A 20510-nucleotide genomic window follows, 5' to 3' on the forward strand; every position below is an offset into this window, starting at 1 on the left:
AATTAAGAGAAATGCAAATCAAGACAGATTTCATCTCCAGTCAGAATGGCAATCATCAAGGATTCAAGCAACAATAAGTGCTGGTGATGATGTGGGGGAAAAGATACACTGATTCATTGCTGGTGGGATTGTAAAATGGTACACATGGAGATTCCTTAGAAAACTTTGGAATCATTTGACCCATTGACCCAGCTGTCTCACTCCTGTCTATACCCAAAGGACTTAAAATCGGCATATTACACTGGCACAGCCATTTCAATGTTTATGGCGGCTCCATTCATAATAGCTAAACTGTGGAACCAACCTACATGCCCTTCAATAGATGAATGGATAAAGAAACTGTGATGTATATATACACAATGGAATATTACTCAGCCTTTAAGAAGAATGAAATTATGGCATTTACAGGTAAATGGAGTTGAAGAATATGCTAAGTGAAGTAAGCCAATCCCCGAAAACCAAGGCTAAATGTTTTCTTTGATAAGTGGATGCTGATCCATAATGGGGAGTGGAATGTAAAAGAATGGAGGAATTTTGGATTGGACAGAGGGGAGGGAGTAGATGGGGTTTTGGGGGGAGATGGTGGAATGAGTTGGACATTATTATTACTCTTTGGGTATGCTTGTATGAATGGTGTGACTACATCATGTACAACCAGAGAAGTGAAAAGTTGGGCTCCATTTGTGTAAAAAAAAAAGTTAAAAAAGAAAAAGTGAAGGGCTAGGGATGCAACTTACTGGTAGAGCACCTCTGGGTTCAATCCCCAGTACTACTAAGTCTCCCATTGTTGGAGGGGCAGTAGACATGTAGCCCAATGTATGGCACTTACCTGCCTAACGTGTAAAACTGTGAGTTCAATCCCTAGCACTGCAAAGCAGACTATTAAGATCAAGAGCCCATAGTCTCAACTACTATGGAGGTTTAAGTGGTAGGTGTGCTTGAGCCCAGGAATTCACCCTGTGCAATATACCCAGACCCTGTTTCAAAGACTAGGGCTTGGGGATTGGCTCAGTACTAGAACACTTCGTTAGTATGTCTGAGGCTCTGGGTTCAATTTCCATGTGCCCTAAAATGGGGGGAGATAACATTGGGGTTTGGGGGAAAAAGAGAGAGAGAAATTTGATTTTTTTTTTAAATGTGTTATTTTTTGCTGTACTGGGGATTAAACCCAGAAGTGCTCTACCACTGAGCTACACCCCAAGCTCTTATATTTTTATTTTGAGACAGGGTTTTGTAAATTCCCCAGGCTGTCCACCAACTTGCCACCATCCTGCTTCAGCCTCCCAGGAGCTAGGATTACAGACCTGGGCTGCTACCATACCCAGCTGGGAAGTTGCCTTAACTCTGTTGTAGTTAGCAGAAAAAGTTCTGATATTTTATTTCATACTAGGGGACTATAGATAATGTACCGAACAAATATTTTTTAGAAGAAAAAGAAATCAAAATATTTTTGAGTATTTTCACCAATAAATGATCACTGAGAAGAAAGGTTTATCCTGATTTCAATCATTACACAATGTATACATGTATTGAAACATCAGGTATCCCTTAAATTTATACAATTTTTATATTATGTATCACTTAAGAAACTAAAGTCTCCCATTGTTTTAGTGACAAGAAGAGCTTCTTTCTTTTTTGGGGGGGGAGGGGTGGGACTGAACTCAGGGACACTCAACCACTGAGCCTCATCCCCAGCTCTATCTCTATTTTGTATTTGTATTTAGAGACAGGGACTCACTGAGGTGCTTACTGCCTCCTTTTTTTGCTGGGGCTGGTTTTGATCTTGCAATTCTCCTGCCTCCGCCTGTCTAACCGTTGGGATTACAGGCTTGCGCCGCCCAGGCGACTGCATCTTCCACACTGACCACATCTTAGGATCATGATTGTTTCACAAGAACCTGTTTTGTCTCTGAAGAAAAATGACTACTAAGGGTGGTTTATGTTTGTGAGGTGGTAAAGGATGTGTTCCTGGAATTCCCTAGCTCAGGAAACAATTCTTGAATTCCCTGAAATGGAGACTCATAATAGTCTGCTGAAAAACAGTAGGTTTGGGAAAAAAAAAAAAATACAAACCCCAAAACCCAGTGGGTCAAAGGAAACAATATTCTGGAGATGAGTATTTAAGAAAACTGCCCGATGGCATTAACACCAATTTTATCAACTTCGGTTTCTTATCTATAAAATGAGACAATACCACCTAAGGATTACAGTGAGGATTATATAAGACACCCAGGGAACCGGAGAGGCCCTAGATTTCATTCATTAGTATAACAAGTGTTGTGTAACTATTAACGGATGTCACCACTGAGCCGTGAATGAATCTGCACAGAAAAACTGGGCGCAGGGGCTGGATTCCTTATGCAATTCCATGTTCAAGTGCTGGGACTGGAAGTCGGTCCCATGCGCTCCCACCCGGCTTTCTGACGGCCGGCCTCACGTGTTCCACATGGCGGATGTGACGTCACCGTCCCGTGATTCCCGGAACCTACCTGTGGGCCCGGAAATTAAGTCGGCGAGGAGCCACCGATGACCGGAAGCAGGCTCCGGGCGGCGCAGCCAGACCCAGCTCCCGGGAGATGGTCTAGGAGCGCGAGGAGGGTGGGACGCAGGGCGGGGCCGCTTCGAGGGCGGGGCCTGCGGGCCGGCGGGCTGAGGCGGGGGCCCCTCCTCCCCGCCGGACCCCGCCAGCGCGGGCGCCCGCGGCGGCGCGGCCATGAAGCTGAAGCTGAAGAACGTGTTTCTCGCCTACTTCCTGGTGTCGATCGCCGGCCTCCTCTACGCGCTGGTGCAGCTCGGTGAGCGGGGCGGGGCAGGGGTGCGGCGGGCCGGCCCGAGGGCGCCGGCCGCCGCGCATCCCGCCCTGGGGAGGAACCCCGCGCAGACATCATTCATCCCGCTCGGCCCTCTGGACAGCCCTCTGCGGCCGCGGTGCACTACCCTCTAGAACGCTCCGCGGCTTCCCGCCGCACCTCGGATGAAATCCAGACTCCTTCCCAGAGCCTGCAAGGCCCCGCATGATTCTGCGGCCACCCTCCGGCCAAACCCCATTTCCCCTCTGCTTCCCTCTGCTTCCCTCTGCTTCAGCTAGACTGGCTCACTGTCAGTTTCCTGAGAACCCCGTGCTCAGCGTCCTCTTAAGCTCTTAACCTCCTCCCTCTGCCTGCGGCGCTTTTCTCCTTGCCCTTAGGCCGCTTCTTTCTCGTTCTTTAGCTTGGATGTCACCTCGTCGGAGAGGCCTTACCTGACCACCTTTATTACTGCTGACTCCCTTCTATTCTCTATTTCCTCCATGGCCTTTATCACATTCTGTAGTGATTTATTAATTTATTTCTTTGCTTAGTGTCTGCTTTCTCAAGTAAAGTGAAAGCTCCGTGAGGGCAGGGACTGTGTCTGTTTTATTCCCTGCTGTATCCCCAGCACCTAAGGCAGTGCCTCCTAGGAGGACTATTCAATAAATATTTATCCAATGATGGAATCAGTGAATTTAATGACAAGTGTTTGGTCGTCATTAAGGGAGCAGATTGAAACCTTCCTCTTATACAGGGATTTAGGGAGAGTGCCACTTCGTGATCCTCAGGTATTTGAGACAGTCTGGTTGGGAGTAGTGGGACATGCCTCTCATTCTAGCTGCTCAGGAGTCTGAAGCAGGAGGATCACAAGTTCCGGCCTGAGAGACTTAGTTTTATTCCCTGCTGTATCCCCAGCACCTAAGGGGATACAGCAAATAAAAGCCTGGGGATGCAGCTCAGTGGTAGAGTGCTTACTTACCATGCTTGAGACCTAAGAATTAATCCCCTGCACCAAGAGAAGAAAAGAAAAAAAAAAAAAAAAAGGAGAGAGAGAGACTGTCCTAGTTAAAGACCTGTTTCTTATAATTCCAGAAGGTAAAAATTAAGAACAGTAAAATTAGGGTTAGTAGATAGAAAGGATAGCACAGATAACCGACTCAATATCAAAATAAAAATTGTAACAGGACTGAGAAATAGCTCTGGTAAAGCACTTGTCTAGAATGTACAAGGCCCTGGGTTCACCAGTGCCACACACAAAAAAATGTAACAGATGGACTTTTAAATGTGGAGGGACCAGACATGTTGGCACATACCTGTAATTCCAGTGGCTGGGGAGACTAAGGCAGGAGGATCCCAAGTTCAAAGCCAGCCTCAGCAACTTAGTGAGACCCTAAGCAAGTTAACCAGACCCTGTCTCAAAATTAAAAAAAATAAAAACAGCTAGGGATATGGCTCAGTGATTAAGCACCCTGGGTTCAATCCCTGGTACCAAAAAAAAAAAAAAAAAAAAAAAAAAGAAGAAGAAGAAGGTGGAGAGAGGCTGCTAATTTGAGGCAGTGAGTTCCCCACCACCAGAGGAATAGAATAAGGCTAAAAGTCATAGACTGGGGATGTAGCTCCTTGGTAGAATGCTTGCCTAACTTGTGCTAAGGCTGTGGTTTGACCCCTAGCACCACAAAGGAACAAAAAAGAAGTTGTAAGGGGAGGTCCTGCATTGGCTAGAGGTTAAAGAGGAAGTTTTTGGCCCTTTGGGTTGCTGAACAAACTTGTGTTTCTCTGCCCCCCCACTCCCTTTCCTTATTGGTGCTTCCTGGGACCAGGCCAGCCATGTGATTGTCTCCCTCCCCTGCGGGCAGCTGCTGAGCAGCTTCGGCAGAAGGATCTGAGGATTTCTGAGCTGCAAGCTGATCTCCGTCGCCCACCCCCAGCCCCTGCCCAGCCCCCTGAACCTGAGGCCCTGCCTACTATCTATGTCATTACCCCCACCTACGCCAGGTATGGGCTTTGGCTTACCCAAGAGGGTTCCTTCAACCAAGAAATTGGGGTTGATGATGAATTTGGGGAGGTACTGGGCTAGAGGAATGTTACTTTAAAGTAGAGCATGCCAAATACGTGGATAAAGGAACCATATCTTTACTCAAAAGATCTATGGGAAAATGGTTGTTTTTCTATTAAAGTAGATAAGAACACACTAGGACACAGATTATAAAATTCCTTCTAATTTATAAGATACAAATACAAAGTTTCAAATAAATTTTGAGCTTGCCAATGAATTAACTCTTCTTGGTGATCCAATGGTGGAGAAGTTTATAAAACCCTGACTAAATTAAAGAAGAGTGCTGGGAATGTAGCTCAGTGACAGAGCTCTTGGCTAGTATGATCTAAGACCGTGGGTTTGATTTTCTGCATCATATAAAAATGTAGGAAGAGGTTGGACAGTAACACTAGAGTCTAGAGATGTTTCCACAAGCTGTTGTTTACAGTGTATTGCTCTTTACCAGGCACTGTGCTGAATGCTTTACATTGCTTTGTTTTAAATCAAAAATGTAGTTTTTCTACTGATAAAACCAATTTTGGAATGTGGTTTTGTATCTGTAGCCAAGAGGGCCTGTTAAACATGCCTCCCTGGAATCAAATGGTTGACCCCTCTAGGCCCAGGTGGCTCTAGAGGCCATCTTCACACACACCACCAACCTTGGGGAACGCAGACAGATCTGAATGATATAGAAGCTCAGAAGAGGCTGAACCTCACATCCCCAATGCCTTCTCTAAAATCGAATCAATCTTTCTTCCTTCCGTGAAGAGTAATGAGCCAAAGGGCTCCTCTAAAATTCCACTCCCTGGAAACCCAGCACAGAAGGAAAAGACCCTGGTCTACTGGTGTTTTAAAAAAGTCATTATCTTGGGCTGGAAAAGAGCTCAGCTGATAGAGTGTTTGCCTTGCATGCATAAGGTGGTGGGTTCAATCCCCAACACCACCACAAGAAAAAAAATGTCATGATCTTAGCTGGTTATGGTAGCACAAGCTTAAAATGCCATGCAACTCCAGAGGCTGAGGCAGGATGATCACAAGTTAAAGCCCAACCTCAGCAACTGTCCTAATCAACTGTCAGACCCTGTCTCAAAAAAACAAAAGCCAAAAAGGTCATTATCTTCTTTACATTTTAGAACATCAGTATTCCCATTTTACAACTGAATAAATTTGAGGCTCAGATAGAGCCATTTCCATGGTATCTCACTTAAGTTGCTAAGCTGGTATTCCAACCCAGTCTGATGCCAAAGACTATACCCTTAATTTTTATAGTCCCCCAGCTAGAGTTCTGGAGGTGAGTGGGTGACCAGTATGGACTGGAAGAACAGGGCAGGTGAATGTCAGCATGGAGCTAACAGTCAAGAAAGAGGGAGTTGGGAAAAGCCAGGGGAGAGGCCAGCAAGAGAAGCTATCAGTTGCTGTCCTGGCTGAAGTGGGCCAACAGTACCTGCCCCTTTCCTTCCTGCATTTTTCCCCTGCAGGCTGGTGCAGAAGGCAGAACTGGTGAGGCTGTCCCAGACCCTGAGCCTGGTTCCCCGGCTGCACTGGTTGTTGGTGGAGGACTCCGATGGCCCTACCCCACTGGTTTCGGGGCTGCTGTCTGCCTCTGGCCTCCTCTTCACACACCTGGCTGTCCTTACCCCCAAGGCCCAGCGGCTTCGGGAAGGCGAGCCAGGCTGGGTTCGCCCCCGTGGTGTAGAGCAGCGGAACAAGGCCCTGGAGTGGCTTCGGGGCAGAGGGGGCGCCGTGGGGGGGGAGAAGGACCCACCGCCACCAGGGACCCAGGGAGTCGTGTACTTTGCTGATGATGACAACACCTATAGCCGGGAGCTCTTTGAGGAGGTGAGCACTGGGATGGGGATGGGGAAGGAGACCAGGTGGCACCAGCTTCATCGATTTCCTTGATTACCAGTGTTGCTGTAGGCTGCTGGGTGAGGAGCAGGAACCAGTGGGGCGGAGTGAGCCAAGTGGTTCTTTCTGTTTCCCCTTGGCTACCTGTTCTCTGTTTCTTCTCTCCTGACCTCTGTTAGATGCGCTGGACTCGTGGTGTCTCAGTGTGGCCCGTGGGGCTGGTGGGCGGTCTGCGATTCGAGGGCCCTCGGGTACAGGACGGCCGGGTTGTGGGCTTCCACACAGCATGGGAGCCCAACAGGCCCTTCCCCGTGGATATGGCGGGATTTGCTGTTGCTCTGCCCTTGCTGTTGGCTAAGCCCAGTGCCCAGTTTGATGCTACTGCTCCCCGAGGACACCTGGAGAGCAGTCTTCTGAGCCATCTAGTGGATCCCAAGGACTTAGAGCCACGGGCTGCCAATTGCACTCGGGTAAGGGGGTGGAGGTAGGCACAGAAACTTGGCTATGGGATGGATAGGATGGGAAAAGTGGGGTGAAATCATGGGAATGGGTGTTTGAACAAGGAGAGAACTTAACAGCTTTCTAATCAACCTTGCTTACTCTAATGAAGGGGCAGCTGGGAGCCAGGGAGGGACAGTGGTCTTCTGCTATGCATCTCCCACAATCCTGGAAACCTATGTGGCACAGAAAGGGTTAAGGGACAAAGCCCCATTTTAGAGGCATGAAAGTCAGCCCCATTCCCAGCCCTTCACATTTTGCAGACAACACTGTGAAGGTAGAGGAGTCAGAGAATCCATTCTACCCCGATGGCCCCAGAAGCTAAGCCACAGCTAGATCCAGCTCTAACTGAAACCCTCCCGTACAGGTACTGGTGTGGCATACACGGACAGAGAAACCCAAGATGAAGCAGGAGGAGCAGCTACAGCGGCAGGGCCGGGGCTCAGACCCTGCCATTGAGGTGTAATGGCAGCCCCACCCTGACTTCCACCTTATTTTAGGCACAGACCTTGTGGGACTGGGCACATGGCCTGCCCAGGATGTGGTTTTCCAAATCCTGACCCCTGAGAGCCAGAGGCAGCCCCTCCAGCCCTAGGGCATGGCCCAGCTGCTCCTCCCCTCCTTCAGCCTGCCATGTGACACTGCCCACAAGGCTGGGGACAAGCGGCCCTTGTGTTGAGCCAGGTCAGCCCTGTCTGGGGTAGAGCAAAAGGACAGATGGACTTGGGAGGGAGGGTGGCTAAGGAACCGGGTAACTTATTGGGGCTGGGTATACACTTGGGGGCTGAAGGAGCTGGGCTGGACCCTCCCCACTTGAGCATGCGGACCCCCCTCCTACCTCCAGAATAAAGAATCTCAACCTGGTGGGGCCTCTTGTTTTTCTTTACTCGGCACATCTCATCCTTGTTCTTTCTCGTCCTTAGAGAAGTGGGTACCTGTTCCTACAGGCCAAGCCATGGTCAGGGTCAGAAATTTGGAGTACTGACTTCTCCTTCAGACAGAAATCAATTCTTTCAGGGCTCTTAGCCCCCTAATAAGAAAGATCAGTGGCTTCCATCCAAAAGCTTTATTAAATCTATATATCCAAAGCACTCTCCAGTCTTCCTGTGTCACTTTCCTGTCATCCTGTTCTTTTCTGATGGCTGGTGATTCTTGCTTCAAGGGCTACGCCCTAGAACACCTGGTTTTCTCCCTCACCCCACTCTAGCTTGCTTACTATACTTAACACCTCTTATTCCAGGACCCTACCTGAAGCCCTGGTAAGGAGTTGTGAGTTTTCCACACTTGTCCATCTATCTGTCCCTCTTCCCCTTCCCCAACCCCTATCCCAACTCCTTGGGAGGTACTTCTTCTGGTGGGGTTTTCTCAGGCGCTGCTCTGTGGGCAACCCCTCCCTGTAGCCATGCTGTTTTCAGCCCACCAGGAAACAGATAGCCCTGGGTCTCTTCTTCTGCATCGATGACCCCTCCAAGCCCCTCCAGCGCTGTCTGCAGGTACCGCAGGCTGAGGAGCACCAGAGCCTGTGGGAAAGCCAGGGAAAAGAGTGGGCCAATGCTTCCTAGGACAGTTGGAGACACAGTGGAGTCCCAGCTGAAAGGAGGCCTTGGACACTGTGCTTACTCACCTGCAGCAAGAAGGTGACAGCCAGCATGCTTCCCAGTGTGCTTGCCAAGCTCTGCAGGTGGCCCAGCAACACCTGGTGACACCCTTGGGCCCAGAGGTTTAGGTTGGGCTGTCGGGGATCGAAGAGAGGGTGGGCATAGGGGTCTGAGAGTTGGCTTTGCAGGCAAGGCCGGGGGGAGTGGGGGTTGCAGCAGGAAAAGGGAACCCCATCTGTCAGGTACAGGCCTTCCACATTACTCTGGATTCGGCTGCAAGAGGAGGAGGCAGGAGTGTTAGGATGTCTACAGACAGGTCTGTAGGAAAACTGAGGGCTGCAGGGTTGAGAAGAGAAAAAAGATAGTAAAACATTTACCGTCTGCTTTACTATGCACCAGGCATGCATAATTCATTTATCTTCACAACAACTCTAAGGTAGGTACTTGTCTATAAGACGGGTACTGTTATCTCAGATGAGTTTTACAGATGAGTAAATGGGTCCAGAGTACTTTGGCAACATACCCTGGGTGCACAACTGATAAATGGTAGAGCTATAATTCTTTCTCTCAACCACTGTGCTCTACTATGTGCCTGCGTAGTGAGAGGTGCGGTTTCAAGGTAGCAGGAGGGTATCTACCTAGGGAGAAGAAGGAAGAAAGAGAGAAGCATATCACTCACTTAACCACGTCCTGGTCACTGGGGTCCAGGTAACGGTTGCTAACCCACTGGACTCCAAACCAATCCTTGTAGCCATGGCGCCCGCAGCAGTGGTGCCTCAGCTGCAGTTCATCCATCAGCAGCTTGGCATGACAGTGCCCAGGTACCTCTGTGTCCTTGTAGCGAGTCAAGGCAGTCCCCAGACCCTCCTCCAGCCCCTCATCCAGACTCATAGGCAAACCCAGAGCTAGCCCCAGGGCAAAGACCAGGAGTCCCCCGCCTCCAACAGTGCCAGCCGCCAGCAACCGGCCCAGGACCCCTCGCCAGGGAGGGTATCGAGCTGCGTCCAGACTTGCCCTGCTGGCTCCTGCACCCCCCAGTCCTGTGCCCAGAGCCACTGCACCCGCTACCAGGGCAACCTGGGGCAAGGCAGAGAATGGGCAGGAGGGAGCCAGGAAGGTTCCAAGGTACTGCAGCTGGACAAGGAGGTGGCTGCTACAGAGGAGGGTGAGGCCACCGGCCAGTGCCAACAACCTGGAGAGGAGCCAGAGCCCTTGAGCCAGTCGTATGCGGGACTGGAGGGGCAGCCCCAGGGGCAACACCGGCGCCATCTCCCATCGCTGCCCGAGGGAGTACAGAGCCGTCGGAGTTGGGGTTGGCGGGGGACAGGATGCTGAGTCAGCTCAGCCCGGCTTGAGCTGGGCTAATGCCACTCTGACCCCAATACCCTGCGCATCCTCCCACCCCAGCTTTAATAACCTTCCACCAGCCCCAATTCGGGATGCCTTGGCCTTGCCCCCTCAGGAAAAGCTCCGCCCCCGGGCAAAGGGCCCACTTCATGACCCCGCCCCTGCCCCTTCACGGAAATGGGGGGGTTTGGTCCGCTCGGTCCAACGGGGTTAGGGGCTGGGGGCGGAGAGCTCAGGCCGGCTCCCTCCGGGATCCCTGAAAGCCCAGGGGCGGGGATCCCGGAAGGGCCTGGAGACCGCAGATGGGCAGGGAGTGAGGGGTCAGCCGACTGGCCCCGCCCCCGTACTGAGCGACAAGGCCCGGACAGGGAGGGGTTACCAGGCAGCCCGGCCCCCCCTCGGGCCCGCCCCCCCTCCCGCGCTTCCTGGCGGCTCCGCGTCCGGCGCCTGTTTGTGCAGCGGAGCTGGGGCCCGGGACGGCCCCGCCACCCCACCCCCGGGAGCCGAGAGCGGCCCCGGGAGAGTCGGAGGCCCCGGCGGGCCCCAGCGACTGTGGCCCCGGCCCCACAGCGCCCCCTCCAGGCCCTTTCCCTGCGCCCGACAGCGCCCCCGGGGGGTGGCACGGCACGCCGTCGCGCGCGCCCCGGGGTGCTTCCCCTTCCCCTCTCCCCGGCCATGGCCCCCGCGGCTTAGACGCCTCCGCCGCTGCCGCTCGCAGCAAACCGGGGGCCGGATGGACAGGGCCTCGGGGCCCGGTGAGTACGGGGCGGGGCGGGCGGCGTGCCCCTTCCCGGAGCGCCGGCCCGTCGGGCGCTGCCAGTGCAGGACGGCTGTCTGGTGGCATGCCCGCGTGCTCCTCCGCTTCAGGGGCTCTGAACATCCTCCACAGTTCCCCAGGTTGCCCACCTAGTTCCTTGGGTTCTCCTGCTGTCATTTCGGATTTCCCTAACGTCATTCTACCTTCCATGTTACTCTGGGTCCCCGAAGTTTCGCTGTTCCCTGTTACTCCGGGCCTCTTCCCATGGTATTCCGGGTCTTTTTACTTCGGACCCCCACTATTACACTGGGACGCTCACAATGACTATTAGTCACCATTGCCCCTTGTCCCGTCACTCTCGATCTCTTTTCTTGTACTGTGGGTCCTAAGTATGACTACTGTCCTGTCCCCTCTTCTCTATGGATGTCTCCAGCTCGGGTGATATTGCTTTTAATGGAGACCTGAGCTTTCTGTGGGGGTGCAAGGACTGCGGTCGGTACCGCGGATCCGTGGTTCCCACGGTCTTCGGCAGTACTCCATATTTCACCCCTGGTACTCCATGGTACTCCCTCTTTGCGGAGGCTGAGAAGGCAGCAGGAAGGGCACTTTGCCAGACTCCCTGCCTCTCCTGCCAGAAGGAGGCCCTTGGTCCTCTACAGCCTTCTCCTCCCCTCTGGACCTTCTCCTTCTCTCTGGAGGAGCCTCCAAGCCTGGGGCTGCTTGAAAGGGGCAGTACTACTGGGCAAATGTAAGGATGTTGGAGGATAGAATCCCCTCAACCTCTTCTCCAAGTGGCAGCACATTCTGAGTGCTTCTTGCCCCTTTCCCAGGTGAGGGCCCTGCTCAGGACACCTTGCAGTCCCTGAACCAGAGGCTTCGGGTTCAGGAGGAGGAGATGGAGCTGGTAAAGGCAGCACTTGCAGAAGCCCTTCGCCTCCTGCGGCTGCAGGGCACCCCCACCTCTCTGCAGGGCTATGGCACACTAGCTCCTATGAGGGACAGGTATGCATGTTGGCACATTCCCTTCCTCCTCTTTCCTGGGCCTCCTAGGCATCAGGTTGATTCGCTGTCTTCCCAGCAGCCCTGCAGCGCCCCCAGGACTACCACCCACATGCAGCCTGTCCTTGGTGAGCCGAGGCACCCAGACGGAGACAGAGGTGGAGATGGAGCCATCCCCTGAGCCCCCTTGTCTAAGCAATGGGCCCCCAGCCTCTCAAGGGGGCAGCGAGGAGCCTAGTGGGACCCAGTCTGAAGGAGGCGGCAGCAGCAGCAGTGGGGCTGGCTCCCCTGGCCCCCCTGGGATTCTCAGGCCTGTGCAGCCCCCACAGCGTACTGAAACGTAGGTGTCTTGTGGCAAAAGTTGGGAAGGGGTGTGAGAATTTGGGGGCGTGACTGGAGGTCATGACCTTCACCTGCTCACTTTGCTCCCATCAGGCCACGGAGAAATTCTTCCTCCTCTTCATCCCCCTCAGAGCGGCCCCGACAGAAACTCTCCAGGAAGGCAGCATCCTCCGCCAACCTGTTATTGCGGTCAGGGAGCACAGAGAGGTGGGCAAGGCTCCCCGTCAACACACGCACCCCAGGCTCTGGTTCTTTCTTGATTTCCACATCCCTCACCTAACTTCCCTATGTGGGATTGGGGATCTCATTGCCCAACAGGAAGAAAGACACTCCTGTGGGCACCTGCTGTGTATCATCAGGTCCTGTGTTAAACCCTCCATCTCATTCAGTCCCTACAATATATTGGGAGGTAGGTGGTCTCATGCTATCCATTGCACAGGTGAGGGAGCAGGCTCAGAGAGGGTAAGTCATTTACCTGAGATCACATAGCTAGAGTCCAGATTTGAACCCAACTCTTCTTGATTCCATTCCCCTTCCCATTTTACCATATCACAATATACCTTCCAAGATTCCTGGAGTTTTTTCTAAAAGCTGTCATGATTTTCATGGATGACTGTCCTCAGAGCTTTGGTTTGCCCTTTCCTCAGAATGTATCAAGTACAGATCAACTTTCTTCTAGAGAAAAGCGGGTAGCTTAGTGACTGCACATAGCTATTTCAGTGTGTACCTGGATGTTCGTGTTAGCCGTGTCTCTCCTTGGTCTCCACTTTATTCTCTGAAGAGATATCATCCAAATACAGGATCTCTGGAATTCACCCATCACTTTCCTCTTCAAAGATAAGAACTTTCTTCCTTATTTCCCAGATACTTGAAAGGCAGGGCTGGTATATATTTGGATTCACTTTAGCTCTGTTTTACAGATGGGGAAATAAAAAGGTCAATAATTATGGTCTGGGGATAGAGCACTTGCCTAACATGTGGTGAGGCTCTAAGCTCCATCCCTAGCACTACATGAAATAAAATTTAAAAAAAAATTGCTGGGCACCATGGCATACACCTGTAATCCTAGAGGCTCAGAGGCTGAGGCAGGAGGATCATGAGTTCAAAGCTAGTCTCAGCAACTTAGTGAGGCCCCAAGCAACTTAGCAAAACCCTGTCTCAAAATAAAATATGAAAAGGGCTGGGGATGTGGTTCAGTGGTTACGTACTCCTGGATTAAATCCACAGTACTGCCCCCAAAAAAAGGTTGATAGCCAGAGGCTTGGAGGACTGAAGGAAAGGTCACTGGCCCATACATCCTCCTACAAGCTTTGTGGCCTTGTCTTCTCATCTCATGTGGAAGAAGTAAAAAGTCCCCATCTACTCTAGGCCTGATACCATGAAAATCCCAAACAGGGGTGACTGATCTCTAGAGGAACTGGTCTCTTGTGTCCTGACCCTCGTCCCTATATTTTTCACTCTTCCAAACAGCCGCGGGGGGGGCAAAGACCCTCTATCCAGCCCTGGGGGTCCTGGATCAAGGAGGAGCAATTACAATTTGGGTATGTACAGAGGGATGGAGGGAAGAAGTTAGGTTACCATATTAGGGTTTGGGCTGTAGCCCCAGGAGCTGTTTGGGGGGATCTGTGAGATGTGGTGGGTGGAGTTCTGCTCTGGCTTTCTGGGAGGGGGCTGTAAGGTGATGGTTAACACCCCCCTTTTCTCTATAGAAGGCATCTCAGTGAAAATGTTCCTTCGTGGTCGCCCCATTACCATGTACATCCCGTCTGGCATCCGCAGCCTTGAGGAGCTGCCCAGTGGCCCACCCCCGGAGACCCTCAGCCTGGACTGGGTGTATCCTATCCCCTCCAGTCCCATGGGAACCTCCCTTTCCCATCTTGGGACCCTGTGCCATTCCTAACAGTTTCTTCCTGGATCAGTGGGGGGCAGGGAGCTCCCTGGAAATTTCCCTGCCAGCCTTCTGCCAGTTGTGCTGCTAGCCAGAAGCTCTAGCTTCCTCCCTCTTCCTCTCCTGCTCTTGATCCGACCCTTTCCTTGACCTTGTTCCCCACTCCAGTTATGGGTACAGGGGTCGTGACTCCCGCTCTAATCTGTTTGTGCTGCGCTCTGGGGAAGTGGTCTACTTCATTGCCTGTGTGGTGGTGCTGTATCGGCCTGGGGGAGGCCCAGGGGGTCCTGGAGGTGGTGGCCAGAGACATTACCGGGGACACACAGACTGCGTTCGCTGGTGAGGGGCCTGAGGCGTGGGGATGGTGGTCTTGGTAGGAAAAGGGCTCTGGCTGGGTGTGGAGGAGCAGGAGAGACAGTTGCAAGCAAGGAGTTGTCTTGATTGCTCTTGAGAGAGACTCCCTTCCCTAGAGTGTTTCCTCTCCCACTTAGCCTTGCTGTTCACCCTGATGGTGTTCGTGTAGCCTCGGGACAGACAGCTGGAGTGGACAAGGATGGGAAGGTAAGTAGTGGAACACTGTGCAGACAGGATGAAATCCCAGCCCAGTTTTTCTGCACAGCCCTAACTCCTTCCCCTCCTCTAGCCCCTGCAGCCTGTGGTTCACATCTGGGACTCAGAGACCCTGCTGAAGCTGCAGGAGATTGGACTGGGGGCCTTTGAGCGTGGTGTTGGGGCTCTGGCCTTTTCAGCAGTGGTGAGCTGACTCCAAAGAAGCCTCCAGACCCCTATTTCTTGCCCAGGGACTCCACTCTTCTACTTCACCAGGAACCCTCAGAAGTTCTGGTCTTCCTGAGCCCTGCTCAGCCAGTTCTCCTGAGAAAGGAACATATGTCAACTTCTGTCCTCCTCATCTGTAATAGCAACCCCTGCCTAATGACCATGAACCCCCAGATCTCCAGTGCTCTCATAGTTCCTCTTATGTGTCCCCTCATCCTCAGGATCAGGGTGCTTTTCTTTGTGTGGTGGATGATTCCAATGAGCACATGCTGTCAGTGTGGGACTGTAGCCGGGGAATGAAGCTGGCTGAGATCAAGGTGAGGAGTCCAGGTGGCCTCCAGGGTCTTAAGGTTGAGGGTGGGGTAGGTTGGTACTGGTAGAGTACAGAGAGCTCCAGACTTATTTGTGCATTTACTTCCTTTCTTGCTGGGTCACTTGGGGGCAAACCTCCTAGCCTTTTTGAGCCTTGGTTTGTCCATCTGTGAAATGGGGACTATGGGAGTTCTGTCCTCAGGAGGCATAGTGTGATTAATCAGAAGTCATAGGGATTCAAACTCTTAAGGAACCAGGGACTTTTTTTTTTTTTCTTTGTGGCACTGGGAATGGCCTTCTTGGGAGGCCTTTAGCATGCTAGGCAAGTGCTGTAGTTCTGGGCTATATACTCAGCTCAGGTCATGAAGGAAGGGCTGTGCTCAGGCTGCTGGGCTTCTGCAGGCCAGTTGTATTCTGTCAGGATGCAGATTGAAGACTCAAGGAGATGGAAGGTGCACAGGGGTTGGGGTGGCTGAATCTAGTGTCTTCCCTTCAGAGTACAAATGACTCAGTCCTGGCCGTTGGCTTCAGCCCTCGTGACAGCAGCTGCATTGTTACCAGTGGGAAATCTCATGTCCACTTCTGGAACTGGAGTGGTGGAGCAGGGGTTCCTGGGAATGGGACCCTCGCCAGGAAACAGGGTGTCTTTGGGGTGAGATGTGGACGAGTGAGAGGTGGTAAGGGGGAAGAGTGGAGCTGGAAGGATTGGTCTGGGTATTGTAGACCTTAAGGCTCCCCAACCCCCAACTGTCCTGTGGCTTCTTGTCTTTGCCCATCCCTTTGACCCCTCCTCTCTGTCCTTACCCCAGAAATACAAGAAACCCAAGTTTATCCCTTGCTTTGTGTTCCTTCCTGATGGAGACATTCTCACTGGGGACTCAGAGGGGAACATTCTCACCTGGGGCCGGAGCCTCTCTGATGCCAGGACCCCAGGCAGGGGTGGGGCCAAAGGTATGTGATTGGGGCTGGCATCTGGAACATTTTTACCCCAGAGGGTCTGTAGGATCAGAGGAGAGGGTGCCCCATCTTTTTATCTTGAGAGCTGGAAGTTCTCTGGGGCCAGCATGGCAAAGAAGAGAGGGCTGGGGCTTTGGGTCTGCTGGATCTTAGTTTGGCCACTAGTTTTCTGACCTCAGAAAGTCACCTCACTTCTCTAAGTTTGGTTGTCCTGTCTGTAAAATGGGAAGAATAATAGGCACATTGGCAGTCCTGAGGATCAGAGATAGTATTCAGAAGACACTCTAGCTGGGAGTCTTAGTCTATTGTGGCAGCCTAAGTTACCCTTTTTTATTACTCATCTGTACCCCAAGATCATGACCTCTGGGGCTTTGCCAACAGAGACCTACGGAATTGTGGCCCAGGCCCATGCTCACGAAGGTTCCATCTTCGCCCTGTGTCTCCGTCGGGATGGGACAGTATTGAGTGGTGGTGGGCGGGACCGACGGTTGGTACAGTGGGGGCCTGGGTTGGTGGCCCTCCAGGAAGCTGAGGTGAGGCTTGGACTGGGATCAAGGGTGGAAGGAGGAAGAGGAATGGTTAGTAGGCTTTTGACATTCTGTTACCACTCTGCAGATTCCAGAACACTTTGGGGCTGTGCGGGCCATTGCCGAAGGGCTTGGTTCTGAGCTGCTAGTGGGAACCACGAAGAATGCATTGCTGAGGGGAGATCTGGCTCAGGGTTTCTCCCCTGTGATCCAGGTTGGGGGGCCGAGAGCAGGAGGAGGAGGGAGGGAAGAGGTATTGGAGGAGGGACCATGGTGATAGGTCATACTGTGTTGCAGGGCCACACGGATGAGCTCTGGGGTCTCTGTACACATCCTTCCCAGAACCGCTTCCTCACCTGTGGCCATGACCGGCAGCTCTGCCTATGGGATGGGGAGGCCCATGCACTTGCCTGGAGCATCGACCTCAAGGTACAGCCAGATATCTCTGATCTCTGTGTCACACACACCATGACTCCTGTAGCCGTTCCTTCCCCAACATTGCTTCTCCTTCTGTGCTCCAGAGGTAGCCAGTTTGTACTGGTATGGCTACTCAGATATTCTGTACTGACTGGTAAAAGCTGATGCCCCTAGTGCCCCTGAGCATTGCCCCCTCAGGCCTCTTCTTGATCCAGCAACTGTGTGGTCAATTTATAGCACAGCTAGCGGCCTTTCTTCTGGTGGCTAGGGGTTTTGAGTACCACCCTTTTTTTGGCTCCAGTGACCTTGCCTCCATCATAGGTCTTCTGTCCCTCTCTTCCCCCATCTTCTCCTTGGAGAAGGAGGCTTTGAAGTTACCAAGATGGCAAGAAAGTTCCCTCACTAGAAAGGCACCTTGAATTCACCTTCTCCCCTCCCAGGAGACAGGTCTCTGTGCTGACTTCCACCCGAGTGGGGCAGTCGTGGCAGTAGGACTGAACACGGGGAGGTGAGAGGGCCCAGGACTCCTGGGAGGGAAAGCAGGGAGGTTTGGGAAGGATTTCTGGTAAAGGGGACAAGAGTGGCTGAGGCAGCTCAGGAGCCCAAATGTGCCTTTCCATTCCTTGGTGCTTCTCCCTGAAAACTGCTTCTCTTCCCCTGTTCTGGGATAATTGTCTTCACCCCTTCCCCAGCCACTCCCTCATCCAGGCCCAGGGAGTGGAGGAAGTGGCAGCCCAGGATGGAGAAGCAGTGCAATAGGAGAGGCCCAGGGGAGACAAACACAGGGAAGTGACAGGCTTACCAATTCCACAAAGTCCTTGTGGTAGGCCCTTCCCTTTTCCTAGGCTTAGACTATAGTGGTGACCTCTTTCCTACATCACAGCCTTTTTGAGGTTGTTGATTTGCCACCCCCTACCCTACTCAGGGCCTCTCTGAGGATCCTCACATCCTGCCTTTTCACTTCCCTATCTTCCTCCCCCTCCCTTCCTTCCAGGTGGTTGGTGTTGGACACAGAGACCAGAGAGATCGTGTCTGATGTCACTGATGGCAATGAACAGCTCTCAGTTGTCCGGTACAGCCCAGGTGGGAGACACCCCCACCCTGGACTCAGGTCCTTCCCTGGCCCTTCTCTTTCTCTGAGTGCCTCTCTTTGCAGATGGGTTGTACCTAGCCATCGGTTCCCATGACAACATGATCTACATCTATAGTGTTTCCAGTGATGGTGCCAAGTCCAGCCGCTTTGGCCGCTGTGTGGTAAGGCAGCTGGGTGGAGGTTGGAGCATGCTAACAATGGGTATACTCACAGGGGTCTGATACATTAAAGGGGTGTCTGGGGATGGGAAGTGATGGTTACATTTGTTTTGTTTTGTTTAAACTCCTGATCTACCTATGGTGCACACCTGTAATCCTGAGGCAGGAGGATTGCAAGTTCAAAGCTATCCTCAGCAACTGAGCAAGGCCCTAAGCAACTTAGGGAGATCCTGTCTTTGAATATATAAAAATGACTGGGGATGTGGCTCAGTGGTTGAGTGCCCCTGGGTTCAATCCCCAGTATCAAAAACAAAACCAACCAACCAAACTTGATCCTGTTCTTAGGGTCACTCCAGCTTCATTACTCACCTGGACTGGTCCAAGGATGGGAACTTCATCATGTCCAATTCTGGGGACTATGAAATTCTTTACTGTGAGTGGCAGTGGGGGAGGACATAGGAAGAGGATAATCGGAGTAGGTTTTATTTGTGTGGGGGGGTTCCTGGTTGTGATGGGATGAAGGAGAATACCTGGGGGCACTTCAAGCAGAGGGGCTGTCATATGCAGAAGTGGAGATGGGGTTAAAGTGGAGTTGGAATTACCCACATAGGAGGAATTCTGTGATTTGAAAAAAACAAAAACCACATGCAGTTTCACACCATGTGTCTTCTTCCCACAAGGACTTGAGGGAGTTGAAAAATGCACTAAGAAAAGATTGTTTTGGAAAAGTTTCTCAGGGTAGGTGTGGAGGGGCTGACTTATCTAGGGAGAAGAACTCATGAGACGCTGTTAGAACTTCAGCAAGAACTCAGGGAGCACAAGGGTGGGTTTCACCCTGGGTTCTGCAGGTGTGGGGGTTAGAGGATCTACGCTGTGACCAATTCACATGTCACCTGGCCATAAGCCAGTCTTTCTAGCCAGGCCTTTCCTGGCACTTCCTGACTGAGGGCAGGATGAGAACTGAGTTAGTTTGACTCCCTCTTCCCCTCTCCCCAGGGGACGTGGCTGGAGGCTGTAAGCTGCTGAGGAATCGCTATGAGAGCCGAGACCGGGAATGGGCTACCTACACCTGTGTACTGGGCTTTCATGTCTATGGTAAGCAGGGGCGCGGGGACCCAGAACCCTGCAGGAGCGGTGGGCAGACAAGCTGGAGCCGGCTCTAGGCTCAGAATGCTGGGTGTGTGTTGGGTGGGTGGCAAGAAACCCGCAGATCAACCCGGGAGGTCCCTCCAGCCCTGGGGACCAGGAAGGATTGCCTGGAACGCAGCCTGTGGGTGGCAGTGGCAGCTTGAGCTCCGAAAATGGAGCAGTTTGGAGTCGTGGGTGGTGGTAGGGAAGATGCCAGGCTGAGGCCCGCCGTTGTGCTAGGCGTGTGGCCGGACGGCTCTGATGGGACAGACATAAACTCCCTGTGCCGCTCCCACAACGAGCGCGTGGTGGCGGTGGCCGACGACTTCTGTAAAGTGCACCTCTTCCAGTACCCATGTGCACGCGCCAAGGTGAGGTTGCTGGGGGCCGCCAAGGACGGGTGGTCTGGCTCCCCGGGCCCCCCCACCACTGCAACCCAACCTTTCTTCTGGCCTAGGCGCCGAGCCGCATGTATGGGGGCCACGGGAGCCACGTGACCAGTGTCCGGTTCACGCATGACGACTCGTACCTCGTCTCGCTAGGCGGCAAGGACGCCAGCATCTTCCAGTGGAGAGTGCTGGGCGCTGGGGGTGCCGGGCAGTCGCCCGCCACGCCCTCTCGAACCCCCTCCCTCTCTCCCGCCTCCTCCCTCGATGTCTGACCATTCGTTGCCTTACAGGACCCACTGGCCCTGCGGCATGGCCCCGCCCTGCCGGAATAATCCCCCAGGACCGCCGGTCGACCCTTTCCTGGGCCGACCTTTTCCTCGACTTCAAGACATTCCCGATCGCGCATTTCCCTGGAGGGGGCAAAAGGCACCCTTGCACACACTGTATAGACCCGCTGGCTGAGCCGGGCAGCCCCAGCCCAGGCCCTGACTCCCGCTGCCTGCTGAGGGGCAATAAACAAAACAAAGTCGCTTCCCGGTGCTTTCGTGGGGCGCGGCTGGGCGCCTCTGGGACCCTGTGGGGTGGGGATGAAGGAATAAAGAGGAGTGCGGAAAGGGTAAGGGAGAACAGACCATTCATGCAAATAGCAGG

At 52.8% G+C, this 20510-nt stretch overlaps 3 protein-coding genes across 6 annotated transcripts; 2 read left to right on the forward strand and 1 right to left on the reverse strand.

Moving 5' to 3' along the window:
• Positions 1–2619: 2619 nt before the first annotated feature.
• B3gat3 (beta-1,3-glucuronyltransferase 3) lies at positions 2620–8034 on the forward strand. Its single transcript, XM_026407530.2, has 5 exons — positions 2620–2795; positions 4610–4784; positions 6303–6663; positions 6852–7142; positions 7538–8034. The coding sequence occupies exons 1-5, from the start codon at positions 2714–2716 to the stop codon at positions 7634–7636; spliced, it is 1008 nt and encodes a 335-aa protein (XP_026263315.1). The 5' UTR covers positions 2620–2713; the 3' UTR covers positions 7637–8034.
• A 213-nt stretch (positions 8035–8247) lies between these two features.
• On the reverse strand, positions 8248–10368 carry Rom1 (retinal outer segment membrane protein 1). Its single transcript, XM_026407529.2, has 3 exons — positions 9448–10368; positions 8795–9041; positions 8248–8690 (listed from the first exon to the last, which is right to left on the reverse strand). Exons 1-3 carry the CDS (start codon positions 10035–10037, stop codon positions 8493–8495), a joined length of 1035 nt encoding a protein of 344 aa, XP_026263314.2. The 5' UTR covers positions 10038–10368; the 3' UTR covers positions 8248–8492.
• A 217-nt stretch (positions 10369–10585) lies between these two features.
• Eml3 (EMAP like 3) lies at positions 10586–20483 on the forward strand. Of its 4 annotated transcripts, none has more exons than XM_026407524.2 (22): positions 10586–10870; positions 11703–11874; positions 11951–12211; positions 12307–12420; positions 13684–13754; positions 13923–14046; positions 14270–14440; positions 14593–14662; positions 14745–14855; positions 15100–15195; positions 15687–15842; positions 16000–16141; positions 16529–16680; positions 16763–16888; positions 16972–17103; positions 17532–17599; positions 18086–18174; positions 18248–18345; positions 18688–18775; positions 19339–19437; positions 19711–19841; positions 19928–20483. In XM_026407524.2, exons 1-22 carry the CDS (start codon positions 10849–10851, stop codon positions 20129–20131), a joined length of 2697 nt encoding a protein of 898 aa, XP_026263309.1. In that variant the 5' UTR covers positions 10586–10848; the 3' UTR covers positions 20132–20483. The 4 variants fall into 4 exon arrangements, with proteins under 4 accessions (XP_026263309.1, XP_026263311.1, XP_026263310.1 ...); XM_026407526.2 differs by having other exon boundaries at positions 13926–14046; XM_026407525.2 differs by having other exon boundaries at positions 11954–12211.
• Positions 20484–20510: the final 27 nt, after the last annotated feature.

This window comes from Urocitellus parryii, chromosome 4, assembly GCF_045843805.1.
Source record: "Urocitellus parryii isolate mUroPar1 chromosome 4, mUroPar1.hap1, whole genome shotgun sequence".
Lineage (NCBI taxonomy): Eukaryota > Metazoa > Chordata > Mammalia > Rodentia > Sciuridae > Urocitellus > Urocitellus parryii.

Coding starts and splice junctions, on each gene's coding strand:
- Rom1 (XM_026407529.2), bottom strand. CDS start 10,037: ATGGCGCCGGTGTTGCCCCTGGGGCTGCCCCTCCAGTCCCGCATACGA. Junction 9,042..9,447: donor AGTGACCAGGACGTGGTTAA/GTGAGTGATATG, acceptor CTCCTCTTGCAG/CCGAATCCAGAGTAATGTGG. Junction 8,691..8,794: donor CTGTCACCTTCTTGCTGCAG/GTGAGTAAGCAC, acceptor GCTTTCCCACAG/GCTCTGGTGCTCCTCAGCCT.
- B3gat3 (XM_026407530.2), top strand. CDS start 2,714: ATGAAGCTGAAGCTGAAGAACGTGTTTCTCGCCTACTTCCTGGTGTCG. Junction 2,796..4,609: donor CTACGCGCTGGTGCAGCTCG/GTGAGCGGGGCG, acceptor TCCTGGGACCAG/GCCAGCCATGTGATTGTCTC. Junction 7,143..7,537: donor GGGCTGCCAATTGCACTCGG/GTAAGGGGGTGG, acceptor CCTCCCGTACAG/GTACTGGTGTGGCATACACG.
- Eml3 (XM_026407524.2), top strand. CDS start 10,849: ATGGACAGGGCCTCGGGGCCCG. Junction 12,212..12,306: donor CCCCCACAGCGTACTGAAAC/GTAGGTGTCTTG, acceptor TGCTCCCATCAG/GCCACGGAGAAATTCTTCCT. Junction 14,441..14,592: donor CACACAGACTGCGTTCGCTG/GTGAGGGGCCTG, acceptor TCTCCCACTTAG/CCTTGCTGTTCACCCTGATG.